This window comes from Vulpes lagopus, chromosome 11 (assembly GCF_018345385.1).
Source record: "Vulpes lagopus strain Blue_001 chromosome 11, ASM1834538v1, whole genome shotgun sequence".
In the NCBI taxonomy this organism is placed as follows: Eukaryota; Metazoa; Chordata; class Mammalia; order Carnivora; family Canidae; genus Vulpes; species Vulpes lagopus.
The window spans coordinates 11,353,088-11,376,618 of record NC_054834.1 but is presented as its reverse complement, the minus strand read 5'-3'; the positions used below and the strand labels follow the sequence as shown (position 1 = coordinate 11,376,618).

At 38.1% G+C, this 23,531-nt stretch overlaps 1 gene segment (V, D, J or C); it reads right to left on the bottom strand.

The window, feature by feature from the left end:
- Nucleotides 1-23,531, bottom strand: part of LOC121471739 — a 52,429-nt gene that overhangs the window by 3,157 nt on the left and 25,741 nt on the right. Inside the window, 3 exon segments of the C gene segment in view lie at nt 6,228-6,353; nt 8,319-8,648; nt 13,177-13,237. Of these exon segments, the coding sequence occupies nt 6,228-6,353; nt 8,319-8,648; nt 13,177-13,237 (517 nt within the window).

Genomic DNA, 23,531 nt, shown 5'->3' with positions numbered 1-23,531 from the left:
GCATGTGGAAAGCATCTTGTAAAACAGCCCATAGAAATCAAACATAACTCCACCATTTTGGACTCTCAGATACTATCTCTTCCAAATAATTGAATTAGTCTTTGCAAATGACTATTTTATTACAGAAGCTCAGCATTTCTTTTTTATTTTTTTTAAGATTTTGTTATTTATTTGAGAGAGAGAGAGAGAGACAAAGAGCATGACGAGTGGGAATGGGCAGAGGGAGAGCAAGAAGCCAACACTAGCTAATTAAGGAGCCCAACTCTCAAATCAAACCTGCACTTTGGAATCATGATTTGAGCCAATGCCAGGCACTTAACCGAGTAAGCTACCATGCAACCCTAAAAGTTCAGCATTTCATTGCACAAGTTTGCCAGGATAGAATGAAAGGCCACATGACACTGATAATTGTCTGAATACATAAATCTGAGGTGAGAGTTGTAGTTATCTACAGTATAGAAAAACAAATGAAAACCAAAAAAAAAAAAACCACCTAATTTACATACAAACACGAAAACCATTAATGATAGTTGACCATTGGATGCAGGAAGAGAAAGTTGCAAATTTCTTTTGGTTTATCCTTTTTCTGCTCAATGTGTCCTTGTCCACACAGACATGGTTCTGGCATGCAATTTTATGCACTCCAGACAATCTTATGTTGGTGTGCTCTTGAAGAAATGGGTGTGAGATATAGACTTTTGGTTAAATATCAGAAAGGACAATGTTAGGATAATTATATTAAATGATAAAATATCCTAAAGGGCTGACTTTACAATGCCTTCAAGGTCTCTTATTCATATAGTGATTTTATTCATCATATTTGTCCCTGAAACTAATATAAAACTATAGGTTAGCTAACTGGAAGTAAAATCAAAACTTCAAAAAAGGTAAATAAATATCTCTTACCATAATCATGCATTGAATGATATGAAGACAGGAAACAAACAACTTTCATAATAAAACTTGTATTTGTGTGCTAGGGGCCCTTTCTTAATCAAGGTTTGTTGAAAATGTGGACAAGATGAGTTTTATCTCTCTTCAGATCATTCACTGTTCAGTGCTTTCATGTATAAACATATATGTAAGTGTTTTATATTTTTTAAAAAGCTTCCATGGTTTAGCACGGAAAATGTGTTGTAGAATTCCTTAGCAGAAATGCCCTCATTTAAAAAAACAAAAAAACAAAAAAACAAAAACAAAAACAAAAAAACAAAAACAAAACAAAACAAAAAAGAAATGCCCTCATTTGTTTGTTGTTATGAGAAGACCTTGGAAGATATCCTCTCTATTAAATGTAGAAATAAACATTAAGGCTCTTTGCATAATTTGATTTTAGTTGATTTTAAGAAAGGATAAAAATGAGTAGTATGAATATAGGATAAATTCATCCATGTCATGTTTTCAACAGAAAGTACTTTCACTGTCATAATTTCTGTTGCTCTGCATCGCAGTTCAGGTAAAAGTAAACGAAAATATTTAATCCTAAATTGATCATTGGACAAACTAAGAATCCATGGAACAACAGAAATTCAACTGAGCATATATTAAAGATCTACTTGGCTGTATTTAGCAACCTATTCATGAATCGGGCATCATCCTATCCAGCAAGTAGGAGGCAACTCCTAAGGGCTATAGGAAAGAGGTTTTTCAAGATAGAGAGTGAAAAAGAAATTATTAGCAAAGAATACACTGTTTTAGGCAGGGTCGCTATCCCAAGGGGAGCAGAGGGGGGTCAATCAGTAAACATCCTAGTGCTGACCAGGAAATATCCATGTCCACTGGCTAAAGGTTACAGTTCTGGGTACTGTAACTGCAGTGCGGTAGCTATGAAGACTTGGTTTACTGATTCATGGCCTCAAGCTAAATGAGTACATTGTGAGCCTGTGGTTTCCTTTACAACAACCTTCCCTTTTGATCTGATCTCAGCTTGACTCAGAGATGGGATCAAAATTGAAGATATTAATACTGCTCTCAGCAACAGTGCTGAAGTTCTCAGTTTGTGTTGTTCCTCTGGGTGATATTCATGGGTCTTGACCTTTATGCTCAATCCTTGTAATATTCAAGGGTTACCACTTCAGCTCTATAATATTTAAGTTGGACATTTTTTTTATTCTTTGGTGATGTTCCAGTTTTATAAAGATCATTTGTTTATAGGTTTCTGGCTTAGAACAGGCATGTAAAGTTTTTGAGGGAACAAAATGCACCAGGCAGATTATTATGATGACTATAAACAGGATAATTCCCCATGTTTGGAGTGCTTTCTGATGTCATTGTCCGCAATATTCAAAGCAATTAGAATCAAATAAGTAGGAAAGACCCTGCTGAAAGAGTTACTGAGTTTTACCTTCCCCAGTAGTGTTCATCTGGTAGCAAGTGGTGTGGCCTACAGCACAGATTCAGCCTTGCTCAGCGAAGATATAATCGAGGGTTATCTTACCTTCAAGAATTACTTTGGACAGAAAGTATTTTCTGGTGGCTGCCTTGGTTTTCCTTTAGACCTAACTCTGTTTAATACACTCCCATTGTTTATCCACCTTCATTTCTCTGTCAGAAGCAGACTGGTGCCATTTTACAAGGACATCAGGACAGCCAACGTCTGGCAATCGGGGGCCATTTTTTGTAGAATTGGAATGGACTTTATCTACACGTACCACAATCTTACAAGGATTTGTGTTGGGCAGCCATTACTTTAGGAGGGATTCTGCAACAATTTCAAGAATGAAGGAGGAGGCCTTGATCAGACTTCATTTACGTTTATCCCACACTAGGGAAGTAGGGCCCTACCAAAGGAATACATCCTGGTAGCTTCTTGGTAGTCCCAAATAACTAGGGATTTAAATTTAGGAGAGTCAACCAATGAGATATCTTATTTACAATGAGAAAATGTAGGAGCAGAGTAAGATTCTCTGCTAGCCTGAAATACAAGTTTGCACTAAATTACAGAGGTTACCCTTTGTCAATGACATAGGATATACAGGTCATTGCCAGAGTAAAGGATAAGAAAGGAGGGAGAAAGGAGTTCATATTTAGTTAGTTTCACCTAAACCCCTGTTTAGGTGAAAGAAGTCTCCTGTATCTGGGCAGAACCAGTTGATAGATGCAGACATTTGTAGCTATGTGCTGCATACAAGGCTCCACCTTTAGTATTACAGCTGTTTCACTTGTTAAGGTCCCTCTTTTACTGGGATAGTCGAGGATTACCTTCCCCTGACATTTTGTCAAAAATACCTAATCAGCAGGCTGTAAACTGTGACCCACAGGATCCTTTTTGTGATCGAAGAAGGGTTCCAGTTTAACCTTTTATTGACAGTTTTGAGAATCAGATTTTGGAGACTTAGAGTAGTGGTAAGACTAGCAGGAACACAAAGGATCAGCAGAAATTTGTACACTGAGACAATTCCAAGGTGGTGGCAGGGTTTTCCTAAATGTTCCTGTGATTTGCCCAACGAAGGAGGAGCCTTGATCACGGGAGATCACAGAAGGTGCCCCCCCCAAGGGAAAGCCCATTTATAAGTGTGCGTTTCCATAGTGAGGTCATCAGCCTCTTGGCAGAAAAATAAATACATAATTACAAGTGCATATGACAATCCCATACTAAGCGGCAATGGAATGAAGTCCAGCTGCAAGTATTCAACGGGTCCAGAGAGAGAAGTTATGAAGCCTCTGGAGGCAAAGATAATTTTCCCAGAATTAAGGACCTGACACATTAGACACTGATTGTAAACCATTTTGTACTATTATATAAGTCTTCCCAGTGACATCCTTTCAAAATTTGAGTCATTTAAAATGCCCATTGTGGGTAAAGTAATGAAAAAACAAAACTTAGGAGAAATGAGGTTTGCCATGGAGCCCAAAGAACCAAGTGACTGCTCTGGTTTTCCATTAGACCTGACTCTTTGTCTAATATACTCTCATTTTTTATCCACCTTCATTTCTCTGATTCAGAAGCAGACAGATGCCATATTACAAGGACATCAGGACAGCCAACGTCTGGCAACGAGGGGCCATTTTTTTGTAGAACCAGAATGGACTTTATGTACATGTACCCCAATCTTACAAATACAATATCTAGAAAACTTAGTGTGAGCTAATTTTTGACAATGCGTCCCATTGTAATTTGACATGCCAAATGATTCAACTAGTTTAACAAACCCATTGGAATGCTCCAAGTCAAAGAGACTTAAGCAGACCAAAACTCCAAAGAAAGTAAACTAAGAACCCCCTACAAAAGCATTCATCCTTTTGGCAGGAGAAAATGCAAATTCTAATGCTCATCAACTTTTGATTTGAAAATTCTTCATTCCAACGTCAGTCAGTCCTGCCCACACATAACATTCCTTTCCAAACGTCCCCTTTTTGCAAACATCTACAACTTTCTCTTTTACACTCATGTTTTGTCCTGAGTTTACCCTCTTTGGATAACCAGCCGCCCTTTAGGACAAAATCCCTCTTTTCCCCCCACAAAATATATTTCCATTCCTCATGCTTCTTCTTTCTAAAAACACATCTCTTACTTTCTTTGCTTTCCAAGTGCTTCTCTTTTTATTTTCAGCAGTCTGCATCACATACACTAGAATTCTTAACCCGTAGAAACCTTCATATTTAAAGCAAGCTAGTCATCAAGCAGTTGTGAACCGTTTGTTAATCTGCATTCTTTAGATTGCCGAATTTATGCCGAAGATCATAATTTCTGGAAATGTGTACTTCTTCATAAAACAATCTTTCAGTAAAGCACCAAATATGACTACAAACAGGCCCAAGTTTATCTTTGCTTTCCTAAAGCCAATCATTTATAAGCCCTTTTCCATAAATAGGGGAATAAGGAGGAAGGGTCAAGGAACAGAAGTACTTTGAACTCCTTCAAGAGAAGCATTTCTACTTCTGTTAAGATTTGTCAGCCCAGTTGCCCTCAATTAATCAGGGTCTTATTCACATGAAATGATATCATAGGTTGATCCAGCTAATCAAGCTTCCTTCCCTCTGGTTGCATAGTTTTAATTTTACAGATTTCTGACATGTGGAATAACACCCTTTGTGCATTATGAGGGTCCTCAAGTAGGTGCAAAGGATACTACCCTCCCTGTACTCAGAGTCACTCACAGTGAGAGCCGAGGAAGGAACCAACAAGCCACACGTCCCAAGCAGGCAGAAAGTTAAGAGCAGTTACACAGGATGACACAAGCAAGAAGGCAATAGCTCTCACTGTGAGAGAAAGGATGGATAGCAAGAGCCTGGATTTGGAAAGAATGGGACAATGAGAAATGTTACTTTCCTCTCTGGACCAGGCACTGTGGACAGAGATTTGGAAGGAGCTACTTCTGTTAAGAGCTGCTACTCTTCCCTGCCTTCTGCTAGTTTTTCTAGGATCCTTTGTGCAGGTGCTGGAATTTACCCGAATTTCCTCTTGACTATTTAAGAGAAAAAAGTACATAGCAATTTGCCAGGAACCACCCCATTTCATCAACTGTGGAGGGGGCTCATTTGGTGGCTCTCCTATGAAGGTAGATATGGGGGTGTCTGTAAGGCTGTGAAATAGCAGACTGCTGTTTGTGGCTGTGTAGTCTGTTCAGAGTGGAAAATCAATTCAGACTAGAATGAACCCACAAAGGAGCCCAGAGGGGATCAGGAGTAGTTGGATCAGTCTATTAATGTTCTGTTTTAGGTACTTCTTCCACCTTTAATTTTTCATTAGCCTTTTGCAATGAGTCAATCAAATAACTTTGAAATATTAAACATTTTGGAGGATTCTATTTAATTGGATAACTCTTGCTTTTGAGTGCACATCTTAACGATCTGATTTAATTTGCAAGTTCCCCCATTATGGGCATTATATTTCTAGGTTATCATTGCCCTGAGGTCTCGCAGCAGCTTGGCCTTTATCTACATGGATGAAGACTAACTATACATGAACATTAGTGTATGAGCAGCAGGAGATGATACTGAGTTCTGGCCACAAGAAGACTCTGTGTGCACCAGCAATTCTCTGGAATATTACTGAAGTTTCCATCTGTGAAACTTGGTCTGAAAGCTAGGTGCTTGGCTCTTCGCCTGTTCAGTTGGACTCTGTGCAAATATCCAGCGCAATGGGGCCTAGAGCACACACGCTAGTAACTGAACACAGGCATAACACTCTGCCAGCCCAAGCTGACCTGCCTGTCAAGCAAAGCCAATTAGATTAGGAGTCAGAACACAAAGTAAATTAGAGCTTGGAACCAGGGAGAACTCACCCACAGTGCTTGCACCAGGTGGGAAAGATCGTGAACTTAGAGGGCTCACAGTTTCCGCCTCTGTGTTTTGCTTTGCCTCTGAATGCCCTTCAGAGTCAACATCAGATTCCATCCTTGCCACCAAATCTGTTAACAAAAATCAACCAAGTAAATGTTTACAGTCTAAAGGCTCTGTTAATCAACCAATTTATGAATCACACAGCATTCCATTTAGCAAGCAGAGGGAACTCCAAAAACTATAGGGAGAGGAAAGGTTTTTAAGAATAGGCAGGAGGTGGAAAGGGAATATTTAGCAAAGAATTCATTGTTTTAGGCAAAGTCACCCTCCCAAGGGGAAGGGAATGGGTCAATAAGGACCTTCCCGGGGCTGCCCAGGAAATTCCCATTTTGACTGATTAAAGATTACTCTTATGGGGGGGGGGCATTGAAATGGCATTTGGTTTAGGTAGTAAGTCTAGATTTATTGCCTTGGGGCCATAAGCTAAGTGTTGCCATTTGGGTCTGTGGGTTTTTTTTTTTTCCAATGCTCCAAGAACACAAAGACTTACTTCAGTAATTTAGACTTGTATATAGCAAAGCTCTTCAAACATCTTATTATGTGCTCCTTCTCCACTGCTTAAAAAGTGCTTATCAACCACAAGGAAAAACTAAAGTGCTTCCTACTTATGGTCCCTTTGGGGCCTTGGTCTGTGATGTCAATGCCAGGACTTGACTTTTGAGTCTAGTGAGTTAGTGGATCAGAGCGGGGCCAGGGCACATTGAGGCCATCTGCCCTCCCTATCTAAATATGACCAGTGTCTGCCCCAATGAGGCATTTTGGACAAATGCTTGAATCACAAGTGACCCTGGTTGATTAGGAAAAGTATATTCACTTGACTGCAGTGATCCTCCTTGGGACAGTAATTCATCCTGCATCACTTCCAGTCTGGCTCACACTAGAATTGCAATAAAAGTTTGCTTAGCAGTATTACCAATGGTAATAAATACATTCATTGTGTTGGATGGAGAATGTTAATATACCTTTGCTTCATTCAGTGTTTACTTACTAAATTTCACCTAATATCACCTATGCTGATATTTTAATTTGAATCTGAAAAATTCAAGACCATACTAAAACCTCAGTAGTCAAATTATTATTTCTGGTTGAGTTGTGTTTCGGCTCCATGAGATCAACAGCATTTTGTCTCCTATAACTCATTGTTTATGGGTGATACTTTGAGTAGAGCAAGATTGAAGTAAAAAGTATTTTGACTGCTACATAGAGCGTTCTTGAAATATGTATAATTGTTTTTATTTCCTGATCAAGTAAAGTTATCAAAAGTGGACTCCCTTGTGTGTTTCCTATGTGAGAAGTTGCTAAGGGCTTTCACATGTACTGTTTCATTAAATCAAGACATGATGGTAAAAAACATCACTGTGGGGCAGCCTGAGTGGCTCAGGGGTTTAGCCTTCAGTCCAGGGCATGATCCTGGAGATCTGGGATCGAGTCCCACATCAAGCTCCCTACATGGAGCCTGCTTCTCCCTCTGCCTGGGTCTCTGTCTCTGTCTCTCTCTCTCTCTCTGTGTGTCTATGAATAAATAAATAAAATCTTTAAAAAACATCACTGTGACATTAATATTTTGGATGCTAAAGCTGAGGTGACAAAGGCTAAGTAAATTTGTCCTTTTCTCTTTCTCTGTAGGTTCCAAAACCCATACTGTTTTTAAAAAGATATATTTATTTATTTCGAGAGAAAGAGAGAGAGAAAGAGCGAGAGCATATGTGGGAAGGGGCAGAGAAGGAATTTCAAATAACTCTGTGCTAAGTGGGGATCCCGATACAGGGATCCATCTCATGACCCTGAGATCATCACCTGAGCTGAATGGAGTGTCAGATGTTCAACTTACTGAGACTCCCAGGTGCCCTCAAAGCCCATACTATTTGAAATCTACGGGGAAAGAGCAGAATATATATGCACCATGAAAGGCAACAACATTAGATAAAAATTTCTAATTGCTTGTTTTCATTAATACTTGACAGAAAAAAATAGGGTTTTCTCTTTGAAACAAAGGGTCCTGGGAGGTTATATTCCTATTTGTATGTACATACCTTCATTTATTGAAGGAAAAAGAATCTCTTGATTAATCCCTCCTCTATCACTCTCGTGGTTGACAATACATTTGTGTTCTTTATCCATAGACACTCCAGTCACGGTCAGCCAGCTGAATTTCATGTATGTGTCCTTAGTCTTCATAGTGTTTCCCTGCTGGGATTGCAGAACTGTTTTGTCATTCTTTTCTTTCCAATCTACCTTGATAATTTCAGGAAAAAAATCCTCGAGAAGACAAAGATATGTTCCAGCCTTATGGATTTTTATTTCAGAAATTGAAGGAAGAAAAACTGTGGGCTTGGGGGAAGTGTCTTCATTGGCACTTTTATCTGGGAAAAAAATGGAATAACAATAAAAACATATTGAGAGAAACACAAACATTTTGTGGTTTGGAACCACCCAGCACATAGTAAAAGGAAGGAAATATTGCTGTAGAATTAGTGTGTCATGGCCCTTCATCCACAGTGGTTTACGACATACTTATTTTCTTAGTTTCCACAGGAAAAAAAGGTACTAGTATGCAACTTGCCCAAAGTCATAGCTATTAAGTGAAAGAGTCTCGACCATAACGTGGAATATTTTGACACAATATACAGTGACTCATTTGAATGGGAATCTATCGAGTTGATCTTTTAGTTACAAATATGGATCCCATACCCTTTTCTGAGTACTGGAATTCTTCACCTTGATTTCTGATTTTATAGAACATCTCATTCTTGCATCTGAACCACTGCAGGATTTTGTATAAGGCAAAGTGTATTGCTTCACCTCCAAATTATTTACAATGCCTTAAATTTAGAAACAAAATGTCGATATTTCCAAAACCCCTCTTTAAAAAAATTACTGATTATTTTCAAAAATGTTCTTATAGAACCCTAATCAAGTAATGCACTGGTCAGATTTTTGTTCTGCTTTAGGAAATGTTCACTAAAAGTACTTTTTATATTGGAATTTCATTTGAAGTTGTAGCCTGAGTGAGAAGACACTGTATTTTGAGTCTAAGCATCCCTCCTTAAATTTGAACCTGCCCTACAAGCCTGCTGAATTTGTCGTAGTACCACTCAATTTTCTTTCATTTCAAATGCTGAATAAAATTATATGTCAAAAGTTATTGTCAGAGTTTCTTGCAGATGGGATCAGAACTTCCTTTACTAATGGGAATAAAGTATTGGGGATAGCAATTGGATCTATGTCAATCGAGCATCGAGATTCATTCCTTCGTTTGATCCTCATTGAAAATATGTCTTTCACACACCAAGTAATAGGGAATCACTTGTCTTATTTTATCCAATGACTTTTCAGGGTTCAGAAAACCAAAGGAAACCTAGTAAAGCCTAGGAACATGGGGTCAGTTCATGGAACTGCTTTGCCTGTCTTGTCCAAAGCAAATGTCATATTTTTCCCACCAACATCACAATCTATGAGCATTCCAAGCTCTCAACAGTAATTTCTACCTCAAACTGACTTCCGTCCAGATCATGTCCGAAGTTTGGCTTCAAACTTCTACAGTTTTCCTTCATGATGGACTAACAAGATCAATGGCTGGTTGCCTGGTCCTCCAAACTTCCCTATTGTCACATTAGATCATTAGGCTGTTACCTGCCTGACCAGGTCTGCTGAAGGTCACCATCTATAAGTGACATTAAAAGTCATGGTGCCCATAGCAATGTTGCAATAATAGAATGAAATGCATTTACTTAAAGACCTTTTCATCCATTTTACAAATTGGATGTGGAAGGCAATGCCCACTGTATCACTTCACAGTCTTCCTAAAGGACTCATGCTTTGAAGTCTTTTTCTCATTTTATGGTGGGAAAAACAAAACATATTTGAAAACTTGGTGTGCTTCATTTTAGCAGTTACTAAAAGGTTGTACTGCACTACGTTTTTCTCCTATCTTTGAACATTCTACCCTATGTTTCTAGCCAGATACATGGGCCTTTTTTTCCTCTACTTTCCTTAGTGCTTTTGGTCTTCCATTTGTATCTCCAGGCCTAACTGTACTTGTGTATTTTATTTTAGGTCTTCTCAAGTAGATTTTGGAAATCGGAGGCATAAATAGATGAGAAATAGGTTGTGCATTAGAGCTTGTTTCTTTTTCTGTCCCAGAGCTTGATAGTTCAGTGAGGTCTACCTTGAAGGTGACATGAAAAGTGGCAGAATATATTTGCAAATCACACTCTGCTATATAAACAGAAAACATTCAGGATCAAACATGCGAAATGTCAGAGCATAAGATGAAGCTTTTGTTCCCAACATTATGCCTCATAAGGGTTGCCTTCTGTTTTAGTTTGAGCAATTTCTCATTTCTAAAGAAGCCCTTCTAATATTCTATTTTGCAACCATGACCCTTGGATAACATATCAACCTGAAATACACTCATTTGAAGCTAGTTATGGAGGTAATACTGGTAAAAAGACAATAAAGACTTTTAATAAGGATGGTAAATATTACTTGGGGCTAAAGTCTCTATACTTTATGCTGATATTGTAAATATATAGAATGACAGAATGACTTATTTTGTAAGTGGATAACTATCTTTTCCGTAAAACATCTAGTGACATCATCATAAGGGTGTCACCAAACAAACACTCAGAGCTTAAGATGATTCAGAAATTTGCACTAAAGTACACATTTTATTTTTTTAAAAATTTTACTTATTAATTCATGAGAGATGCAAACAAGGAGGCAGAGACACAGGCAGAAGGAGAAGCAGGCTCTCTGTGGGGAGCCTGATGTGGGACTCATCCCAGGACCCTGGGATCATGACCTGAGCTGCAGGAAGATGCTCAGCCACTGAGCCACCCAGATGGCCTAACGTATACATTTTAGATACATGTGAGAAGTCTGAATAAAATTTTTATTGAAATAGGAGGGCAAAAAAAGTATTTCTCAAGTGATATTCGTAAAAAAATAATTTCTTATTTGTTCCTATATTCCAGTGAAGATATAAAATACCAAACGCGAGTATTTGAAGGGTACCTAGGTGGCTCATTTGGTTAAGCATTTGCCTTTGGCTCAGTTCATGATCCCAGGGTCCTGAGATGGATCCCAGTGCATTGGGCTTCCTGCTCAGTGGAGTCCGCTTCTCCCTCTGCCCCTCCCCCCAGTTCATGCATGAGCTCACTCTCTCAAATCCCTCAAATAAACAAAAATTAAAATCTTTTTTAAGAAGGTGAATATTTGACCTGATATGTATATTACTGTAATTTTATATATTCAATATAAAAATTCTCCGTTGTTTACATTCAGACGTTTCCACTGAAAAGTGAGGGATCAACTTATGTTGATGCTAAGGATATATGTAGTAATTGTTATTACGTTCTACTAATTTTTAGAAATATGTAACAATGAGTCTTAGAAATTGAAATTATTTTTCAAAAACTGATCAATTGTTCTAGAATGACCTGTAGACGAGATCATAATTAATATATTTTTCTGTACTCCTGATTTTAAAAGAATTCCACTGAGTGATAATTAGAAGTTGTAGAACTGACTTTTTTTTAATAAATGACCATGTCCCAACCTATGCAGTAGCTATTTCCATATTTAATTTCATTGATATCCACAACATGCACTTGAAATGGTTATTGCATTGACAGAATGAATGGATGGAAATATAGCAAATGTTAACAGAATAAGTGTGATTACAGAACATGAGAGATTTCTAACTCTGGGAAACAAACAAGGGGTAGTGGAAGGGGAGATGGACTGGGGGATGGGGTGACTGGATGACGGACACTGAGGGAGGCACTTGACGGGATGAGCCCTGGGAGTTATACAATATGTTAGCAAATCGAACTCCAATGAAAAAAGTAAGTGTCATTACAAATTTCAATACTTTGTTTTTTTCTTTTTTCCAATTTTTCCCTAAGAAGCATGTATTAGTTTCATATTTTTTTTAAATTAACTTTTATTGGTGTTTAATTTACCAACATACAGAAAAACACCCAGTGCTCATCCCGTTAGTTTCATATTTTTAAGAAAGCAATTACCAGTGAATCAAAATTTATTTGCTGAAGGATATTTACAGAGAAAGCGATAGACCCAAAAGTCCGTAGTCCACATTTTTCTCTGAACCACCCTCTCCTTAAAAGTATTTTGTTCAATCTTGTGAGGTACATCTGTCAAGTTTTTAATTAGATTGTTAGAATTTATATTGCAGTCAGTTGGAAAAAAGGAGACCAGAAAGTTGCTTTTCAATTATGAATTCATGTGGACCTATGATCACAACCACTAAAGGCATAAAAATATATCATTTCTTCTACTTTTCCAGTGTTTCACCAACCTTGTGAAAAGACTTTGAAAATGTTTATTGGAAAAGATTCTATAAGGTAGCAACAGCCCAGTGAAATATTGTCCCTCATCCTGGCAAAATTTCATCCCTAAGGCTAATGCAGATGAGCAAATTTACTAGACTGAATTTGGAAAAAACAAACCCAGCTTATGACACTCTCAGAGATGTTTGTGCAGTTAAATATGTCGATACCTTATACAAATCCCCTATAAACAAAATCGCAAGTTCATCAATTTTGTCTTATTTTTCTCCACTGGTTATTTTTGGAATCAAATAAATAAGACACACAAATTTTCATAAAAATCTTTCAAAGCAGATATTGCTAATGGACCCCTTGGGGGACCACCATTGCTCTAGCTACTTAGCTCCCTGTTAATACCCTCCAAGCTAGCTTAGTCATCAACTACCCCCAGGACTGGGATAGAGTCAACCACCTCTCCCAGCATCTCACTGCTACTGATGACCAAACTGGGACCAAATCCTAGAATTCAGAGCCAGTACCAGCACCTAGTCTGCCTCCCCTCCCTACCTCGTACTGAAGAATTTTTAAAAAATTTTACCTGTAACCCTGAGAATCGTGCCAGGACCAAGCACTTTGTTGTACCAGCCAGACCAGTAGCACTGTCTGAAAAGCTTTTACAGAAATATTCCTTTCTGCCCCTTATAAAATTTGCCCATATTTTTCAATATTTATATAAATATATATAAATAGGCCAGCTAACATTAAATAAAGATGAATTTCAAGCAAAATTTATATAAATATATATAAATAGGCCAGCTAACATTAAATAAAGATGAATTTCAAGCAAAATTTATATAAATATATATAAATAGGCCAGCTAACATTAAATAAAGATGAATTTCAAGCAAAATCACATTAGATAGGAATGTAGTGAAGAATGGATGAATTAATCCCTCTCTGCTTGGGCAGTTTGGGTCTGTCTGTATTTACCATCTCACTCACAGGTATTGGACAGTCTGATTTTACCGATTCTCATCATTTCCTGAAACATCTGAATCTTTTTTCTTAAAAGGTTTTCATGTATCATATCAGTTCTTTTCCTAGAGTGTAACTTACACTTACTACTTCTATGATTTTAACAGGACAAAAATAGAAGCAATATATTTGAATATTTACTATATGAAATTTCAATATTTTATAGGAATTTTTTGTTTCTACACATTGAAGGTTGGATATCTGGTTTGATTATAAGGTAAGTTCTTTCCAGAGTTTAGTCCTCACTGATAGGAGGTCGAATGTGTTGTTAGGGAATGTGAAAGATTAATGATGATCTCTTAACTTATATCTTCTGAAAGACTGTTCCTTTGAACTTGAAATTACCCTCACAAGTTCCAGGGCATTGATTTAAAATCCTGTTCTGCTCATCAAACTATCCTATTTGTTTTGGTCTTTCTGCAGTTGTCCAGCATGAGTGGGAAGGCTACTCTGAGTTACGCAGCTAGTCCTGCATAACTCCTCCCGTTCTTCTGCCAACTTCGATAGTCCTTTTTTTTTTTTTTTTTTTTTTTAGAAATACCCTAAGTATCATATTGTTAGAATTTAATAAATACATATTCAACATGACTTACTTAATGTCTTGGGAGGGAGGAGAGGCAATTTTGGTGCTGTGATTAGAAGCAGAATCATTATTTTCTGCATGAGGAGTAAAACAAACTATGAGCTATTACTAGTTAAACATTCAACTACATAGTCTATTTAGAAGGTCAGACTACAAAAGAGTGTAGATTTTGAATAAAGTTATGGCTTACTGTTTCTAATAGCATTTAGTGGTATAAACCATGCCCTTTGGAACAAATATCTATTGAGTCCCAAACTTTGCCATAGTAACTAGCCATGTGAATTTAGGCAAATAGTTGAACTCTCTAAGCCTCAATTTCTCCATCAGTGAAATTGGACTAAGAAAATCCTCTACAACATTCTTAAGGATTGAAATAATGTACAGAAACAGAGGTATTTGATTCTCAGTAAATATTAGCTAAGGTATTATTGTCTTTAATCAAATGGTTTGGGGCATCTTTATCAAATTTTTCACTAAACATATATAAAAATTTTATAAGAAATATGTATTTACTATATAAATTAAGAAAGCAAAAGAGCTCATGAATCCCACATTCTGTGTCTCTGGCAGCCACTGGCCAAAAAACATGGCTCAATCAGGCCACAATCTAGAATACATACCCACTAGACTACAAGCTTATGAGTGTTGGGACTACATGTTGTGCAACCATGTCCTTCTAGTGTCCAGCATAGAAACTGTCTTCAATAACTGTTTAATGAGACAATAAATGAACAAATGAGGATGTAAACCATGCAGACAGATTCTCTTAATGGATTCTAGGTCTGAAATGGTTCACTGAGCTCACAAATTCCATTAAACTGGTCCATCTCAAGGCAATATCACAATACTCACAATAGCACAAATTGTGATTACTCTCAGCTGACCTACTAAGAAGCTAGATTCATAAAAATATGTTGATTTATGTTCTATAGTCATCCACTGCTCCATAGTCATTCAGTGTAAGAGTTAAATTTTTGCACTGCTCTTAAAGATGAGCTCTAAAGCAGTCATACCTGTTTTGCAGGTAACTAGAAAAAGGAGTACAATTTGCCAAGACAGGAGCACTATTAATACTAGAGCTAGTTCATCAAAGTGTTTCTCACTGAACAGACCATCTAAAAGAAAACCACCTTGAACCAAGAGCTTACACAAATAGTTCACAGACACAGTCCTAGAAAGATCTTAAATTCAAGTCTGCATATGTACTGTTGTGTGTATATTTCCTAAAAGTAGATTTTCAATCTTCTTGCAGCAGGGAAGTAAAAAAACTTTATGCTCAAGTGTTTTTATCACCATATATAGTGGCCAGTACCTGCAAAATTGTTGTCCATATGCTGAGAAGGTCCTACATTGTTTTTTTTTAAACACATCTATCAATTCTTCATTTACAGGATCAAAAAAGAACAAAGTTACTTACAAGGAGGAGTTACTATAAGCCTAGTACCTTCTGTAAATATCTTGATCCAGCCCGGTTAGAGGTTATCACACTGGTTAGAGTGTCTACAAAAACATCAACGTTCTCCGGAGCTTCATGGGAGGACCAGAAGGTAGAAACCTTGCACTGGCAATTTCATCCTTTGAGGTCATTGAAAGTAAGGTTCATGGCAGCTGATATTATATAAGTCTTCCTCAGATTAATTGAACCAAGTGTCTGTTTTGATGGGGGCAGTAAACACAGAAAAGTGCTGATAGAAAATGGGGACAATGGGAGCAAATAAAAAGAAAGAGAGAGAGATAAAGAGGGGGAGAAAAAGGAGGAGAAAGAGAAGAAAGAAAAGGAAGGAGAAAAATATGAAAATAAGAAAAGGAAGCAAAGAAAGGAAAGGAAGAAAAAGAAGTGCTAGGGACGGAGTGATCAACCAACGACTTTTCTAAATTACCAAGAAAGTGTTCAGAGACTTAAGATATTTTGATTTCCAGGTGTTCAAGTGTGTGAAATTGCTCAGAAATGCATCAAAGGAAAAGCCCTTTTGTTCTCACAAACACCAGGCCTGTTATGTCAGCAATGTGGGATTGCATTTCAGAAAGAGGATATGCATTAGTAACTGAAAAAAATGATCATGCCAACAGAAACATACTGCAGAAATGTGAATAATGGTCTACATCTCCATTTTTCAGTATGCCACTTTTACCATTTGGAAACCCTAATATATACCAGGCAAAGAAAAAAAATGAGAAAATAATTCCTTGATGAAAATATTTTCCTGGAATGAAAAGAAATTCTAACTCTTGTAGAAAAATAGATTCCTTATTAAAACCGAAATTAGAAAACAAACCCAGTTCTCTGATTTCTTTCAACAGAAGCTTCTTGGAAGCTATTCCATGAGCTTTGGAAATGTAGAGCCCTGCCTCTGTGGATATCCAGCTTTGGACAAGGCATTTAGATCCCTGGCTCCCTACATCCCCATTTGCGGAGTGGGCGTGGGCTATGTATGTCCAAAGGCCCTTCCCGATCCAACAGCTAATGATTCTGTAATTGAGAGCAGGAAAGGCTCTGCCGTGGTTTCTCAAGTGAGAAAAGAGTTCGGGGTTAGTAATGGAGAAGGTATTCTTACAGGTCCCTTCTGATTTCATGCATGACCTTGTGAGATCCCAGCAGCCTCCGTAGCAGGTGGATTCATCGAACTTGATGACATTGAGGATCATCACTTACAAAACTCCATTGTCTTTCTTATTCCTTGTTCAAGCAGGAATTGGGCTAGTATTGCTTGTAATCTTGGATGAGCCATCCAGGATTTATTTCAAAGTCTCTCCCATTTTTTATCAATACTGCTGCACAATGGCCATCTCCAGGGAAACCCTTGAGAGTTTGCAACCTATCTGCAAGCTTCTGTCTGCTGTTCTGGTGAAGGAGACTTGATCCTTAGAGAATCTCAGCTTGCTATCTTTATTTGAAAGCCAAAGGAGAGAAATCAGAGATGCTTGAACAAGTTGACAGTTGGCATAAAAACAGTGAACAGACAATAAATGAGTATAGTCAACCAAGAAACTCAAGTGAAAAACAATTGTACATCCATGGATTTGGCATTGCCCCTGACTGGTCAGAATTTTCTCCATGAAGAGAATTTTCTCCTCATTCCGCATGAATGAGGACTGGGGAGGCAGTGGCAGTCCTTGTTCTTCAGAGGCAAAACAGGGGAGGAAGTTTGCTTTAGAAAAAAGAAAAGAGGGTCACCTGGGTGGCTCAGAGGTTGAGCATCTGCCTTTTGCTCAGGTCAGGATCCCAGGGTCCTGAGACCGAGTCCAGCTTCAGGCTCCCCACAGGGACCCTGCTTTTCCCTCTTCCTGTGTCTCTGTCCCTCTCTGTGTCTCTCATGAATAAATAAATAAAATCTTTAAAAAAAAGAAGCAAGGAAAGATTGTTCATTGTTATTTTTATTATGTTTTTGGTGTAAAAAATTACCAGGTTTCTAAAAAACCTCACCCAAACATTCATGTTATAATCATTCCAGGTTATCTCCCTTTGGAGGGCAACACCTTCACATTTTTCCTTTAGGTTTTGTTTCAAACATACCTATCCTGGGACGCCTGGGTGGCCTAGTGGTTGAGCATCAGCCTTCAGTTCATGGCATGATGCTGGGTTCCCAGGATCCAGTCCCACATTGGGACCCCCACAGGGAACCTGCTTCTCCCTCTCCCTATGTCTCTGCCTGTCTATGTGTGTCTCTCATGAAAAAATTTTTAAAAATCTTAAAAAGCAACCAACAAGCACACCAAGGATAGGTGTATCCTTAAGGTATTTTTCTCTTTCAGATATAGATTTTTCACTATAGTTGGCAAGAGTGTATGAAGTTAAGGCTATCATGAAAATTGGAAAAAAAGACTTATTACAGTATATAATGAGATGATAATCCCACAACTTTATGCAGAAATAAGATACATTTTGATCAGTAGTTTGAAGAAAGTTCTCAAATTTGGGGGGATGTTAACAATTCCTGTACTTTTTGATTTAGGTGCTCTGACATTACTATGCTCTTTTGTGAATGAAGAAAACTCTTGGAGGAAAACAATCTTTTATTTTATTACCCCGGACTCTTTTCCTATTCACAATTCTTAGGTTTGTAAATACAGCAAATCTTACTGTTATTTAGAGGACAATGTAAGATGTGACTTTCCAAGAGTCCCTGAGTTCCTGTGTTAGCTGAGGTGGTTCCATAAGGCAGTTTAGTTGTAATGGGAAAGGACAGTGTGACGTGTTGACCCTGTGCTAGAACTGTCCTGTATGGAACCTCCTTCAGTCCCCAGAAACCATATGAGCAAGATTTAGTGACTTTCCTGGATGGTGGTGTCAGTGAAGTGGCTGAGCAGATATTCAAACCTGGGTTTATATCACTCCAAAGGCTTTGTAGCTTCCAACATTCATTCATTCGCTGAAAGTCAGCACCCCATTGCTCACACTGGTATGAATTCCTTCCCAGGAAGCTTTCATTGGTGGAGAGTTAGAGAAAATTCACACTTCCAAAGCCAGCCTAGAGGTAAGGATAGAAGATAAAGTGACCTTGGATCATTTGGGCTTGGATTAAGTAGTGAGGAGTTAGACTGGACTAGAAATTCATTGTTGCAATGTTATCAGGATTCAAATTTGCTGTTGTCAAAGTTCAGACATTCAAAAATCTTCCAGTTCCACTTTGTCTCTTTTTTATTTTATTTTATTTTATTTTATTTTATTTTATTTTATTTTATTTTATTTTATTTATTTTATTATTTATTTGAGAGTCTTCTTCTGCTCCCTAGAGGAAGTCTGCCTCTTGGGACTCTCTCTGATCTATTCTGCTATTACTTTTATTCAAGGTTTGCCAGAATGGTAGTGAAAGGCCAGGGAAGGAAACATCCTTTGATATTTCTCTTAATCTCAATTTTAAGCTGATACAGTGGATTTGGAATTGACTCTTAAGGATGTGGCCTTCACAAGTATCCTGCCTGTTTTCCAGAAGTGGAATATTTTCTTTTTTTTAAGATTTTATTTATTTATTCATAAGACACACACACACACACACACACACACACAGAGAGAGAGAGAGAGAGAAAGAGAGAGAGAGGCAGAGACACAGGCAGAGGGAGAAGCAGGCTCCATGCAGGGAGCCTGACTTGGGACTCGATCCTAGGACTCCAGGATCATGTCCAGGCCTAAGGCAGGTGCTAAACCACAGCTACCCAGGGATCCCAAAGAAGTGCAATATTTTCAATCTTTGTCTCCTCTCCCAGCTGCAGGAGGTACCCAACTACTGCAGGCAGTGGTTTGATGCCCATCCTAAGGCACTGGAAATCTTGTTATTTTCGGATATAGCATAGATGTGTGAGGCACAGCTCCAAGTGGTCGCCTCCTTTGCCTTCCCTCAACTGCAGTGGGATTCCACTAGTGCCCTCCCTGATATGAAGTCTCTTTTTCCTGCAGTGGTGATGGGATAGATTCAGCTGGTTGGAGTTTAGCCATATTTGTTGTTCCCCTCTGCAGCATCAAGGGGGAAGCTCTCTCTGGATTGTCCCTGATAGTACTTGCAAGAATTTTGTGAGGATTCAAAAGAAGATGCTTAAAACTACTGGGAAACACTCTTTATATGGTTCCTAAGGGTTCACCCTCTCCCACTAGTCTACTGAGCTCTTATTATTTCATTAACAAATTCAACTTTAATCTGTGACCAGGTGAATGTGTTTGACAGGATCTGTGAAAGATGAGTAAATGCTCACCTCCTGTTCCTCACTACAACTGCTTGTCTGCCTCTAGTTTTTGTATTATCACATAACCTGCAATGTCAATTCTATGATGGACTCAAACAAAGTTTAATATTTCATTCCTGCTATGTTGGATATTATTGTAAAATGGCAGCAGTGCCATTTCCAGCTCTCTCCATCTCTAAGCACATATGATCCATCATTTATTCAACCAATCTCCTATATTTGGATGCACTTATGTAATTTTACATTTTGTAGTTACCCAATGAATACCTTGTGCATATATATTTTCATAGTGTTAAAATTCTGCCTTCAGAGCAAATTTCTGAAAGTGTTTTGGCTAGCTTGAAAAGTAAATGCATATAAACTTTTGTTAGATATTTCCCAATTGCCCCCCAAAATGGTATATTTTGCATCCTGACCAGATATTTATGAGTGCCTGTTTACTTTCATGGCATTGCCAACAGAGAGTATTGTGAAACTTATATTCTTGCCTGGCTTATGGCAAGTGAGATATGGTATCTCAGATTTAATTGAGCTTTATGTTATACCAAGTGAAGTTCATCAACTTTTTATAAGTTTAAGACCTATGTATATATTTCTTGTCATGAACTGAATTTTGTTGTTTTCTTTCCATTTTTCTTAGGATATTCTAAATGGTCTACTTCCATTTTTAAAATGCATTTTACTATTAGGTATAGTTCACCATTACCTTTTATACAGGCTGTAAATATTTCCTTATGGTTTGTTATGTGTCCTTATCTTATGCTGCCTTTTGCCATGCAAATTTTATTTTCATGTTCATGGAGTAAACTTTCTCAATATTTTCTCTTATTATATCTTGAATTTTAGTTGTAAATCCAAACTCATTCCCTTATTTTTTTTGCACTGGAAATATTGTCAACTCTTTCCTACAAGGTCAGATAACAAATATTTTATTTAGGCTTTTGGTCCTAAGGTCTCTGTTGGGGAATCTTCACATCTGTCATCATACATCGTAGCAAAAAAAAAAAAAAACAAAAAACAAAAAACAAAAATAAAAACAACAAAAACAAAAACAAAACAAAAAAACAACAAACAAACAAACAAACAACAACAACAACAACAAAAACAGTCATACACAATTAGGAAATGCATAGACATGGCTGCAATCCAGGAACAGCAGCAGGTGTTCTATTAGAATTGTGTGAAAGGATAACTTGTCTGTTTTCATTTGTTTCCATTATTTAAAATAAAAAAGAAAATATCATGAGTTTTGTTTCACATTTTGTCATATTGGGTTAAAAAATGCCATAATAACCCATGTAAGCAAATATAAAGCTTTTAGAGTGCAGAAGACATGCTCCAAACACTTGTAAGAATTTTTATGTGTTATTTAAGTTTCTCCTCTCAACAGTTCTTTCAGGTAAATAAAATTATATTTTCCATTTTCAAATCAGAGAAATGAATCAAGATACATTCAGCAATTTATCTAGAGTAAGACGTTTAGTATGGGGAGGATGGATGTGTAACAAAGGGTCATTGACAACATACTGCAAAATAGGGAAACATAAACTAAAAATAAATGTCACTCAGAGTAGATCATTCTAGGGTACTAAGTCACAACCGTGTTCTTTAGAGGGCCAAATGCCATTTTTGGCTTTGTGAGTCTCTGATGAAACCACCCAACACTGTATCTGTTGTGCAAAGCACATTCAGAAAATTTGTAAGCATGGTCAAGGTTGTGTTTCAATAAAACTTTATTTACAAAACTAGGACTTGCCTGGCATGGGCAAATTTTGCAGACCCCCTGTTCTATGATAACTACTATTGCCATTATGGTTGATTGTAGCTTTTTGGTTTTTCTTTACTTCTGGGAGTTAAAGAGTACTAATATTTTTATTTTTTATTTTTTTTCTAATTAAACTTTTGTTTTAATGGGTCTCAAAATTCTGTGACAGATTTTTGGTCAAGTTGTTTCCATTAAAAAGTACTGATTTTAAAAACTAATAACTTAAAACTGCCACACACGCACAAAAAAAAACAAAAAAACAAAAAAACAAACGGTCCGCAAAACATTCTCCTTTCCTTCTGAAGGTTTTACGATGCACTGTTATCATTAACCAGTCTTTTACTATTAAACTTAAATGGCCAATTGACACAAACAGTTCTGAGACCATTCTTCCACCACTGATTAAGACTGGGGTGGCAGGTATTGGGGATAATATTCATTTAGCCTTCTGAGCTTTCTGGGCAGACTTGGTGACTTTGCCAGCTCCAGCTGCTTTCTTGTCCACTGCTTTGATGACACCCACAGCAACCGTCTGTCTCATGTCACGAACAGCAAAGCGGCCCAGAGGAGGATAGTCAGAGAAGCTCTCAACACACATAGGTTTGCCAGGAACCATATCAACAATGGCAGCATCCCCAGATTTCAAGAACTTGGGACCATCTTCCAGCTTCTTTCTAGAATGACGATCTTTTCCTTCAGCTCAGCAAACTTGCAAGCAATGTGAACTGTGTGACAATCCAGCACAGGTGCATATCCAGCACTGATTTGGCCTGGATGGTTCAGGATAATCACCTGAGCTGTGAAGCCAGCTGCTTCCATTGGTGGGTCATTTTTGCTGTCACCAGCCACGTTGCCACGATGAACATCTTTGACAGATACGTTCTTGACATTGAAGCCCACATTGTCCCCAGGAAGAGCCTCACTTAAAGCTTCATGGTGCATTTCAACAGCCTTTACTTCAGTTGTAACATTGACTGGAGCAAAGGTGACCACCATGCCAGGCTTAAGAACACCAGTCTCCACTCGACGCACTGGGACAGTACCAATACCACCAATTTTGTAGACGTCTTGGAGAGGCAGGCGCAAGGGCTTATCAGTTGGACGGATTGGTGGCAGAATGCAATCCAGGGCTTCAAGCAGTGTGGTTCCGCTGGCATTCTCACCTTTATGGGTGACTTTCCATCCCTTGAACCAAGGCATGTTAGCACTTGGCTCCAGCATGTTGTCACCATTCCAACCAGAAATTGGCACAAATGCTACTGTGTCGGGGTTGTAGCCAATTTTCTTAATGTAGGTGCTGACTTCCTTAACGATTTCCTCGTATCTCTTCTGGCTGTAGGGTGGTTCAGTGGAATCCATTTTGTTAACACCAACAATTAGTTGTTTTACACCCAGTGCGTAAGCCAGAAGGGCATGCTCACGGGTCTGCCCATTCTTGGAGATACTTGCTTCAAATTCACCAACACCAGCAGCAACAATCAGGACAGCACAGTCAGCTTGAGATGTGCCTGTAATCATGTTTTTGATAAAGTCTCTGTGTCCTGGGGCATCAATGATGGTCACATAATACTTGCTGGTCTCGAATTTCCACAGGGAGATATCAATGGTGATACCACGTTCACATTCAGCTTTCAGTTTATCCAAGACCCAGGCATACTTGAAGGAGCCTTTTCCCATCTCAGTCGCCTCCTTCTCAAATTTTTCGATAGTTCTTTTGTCGATCCCACCACATTTGCAGATCAGATGGCCAGTAGTGGTAGACTTGCCCGAATCTATGTGTCCAATGACGACGATGTTGATGTGAGTCTTTTCCTTTCCCATTTTGGTTTAGGTTTAGCGGTGGTTTCTCGACACCTGTGTTCTGGCAGCAAACCCGTTACGAAAAAGCAAG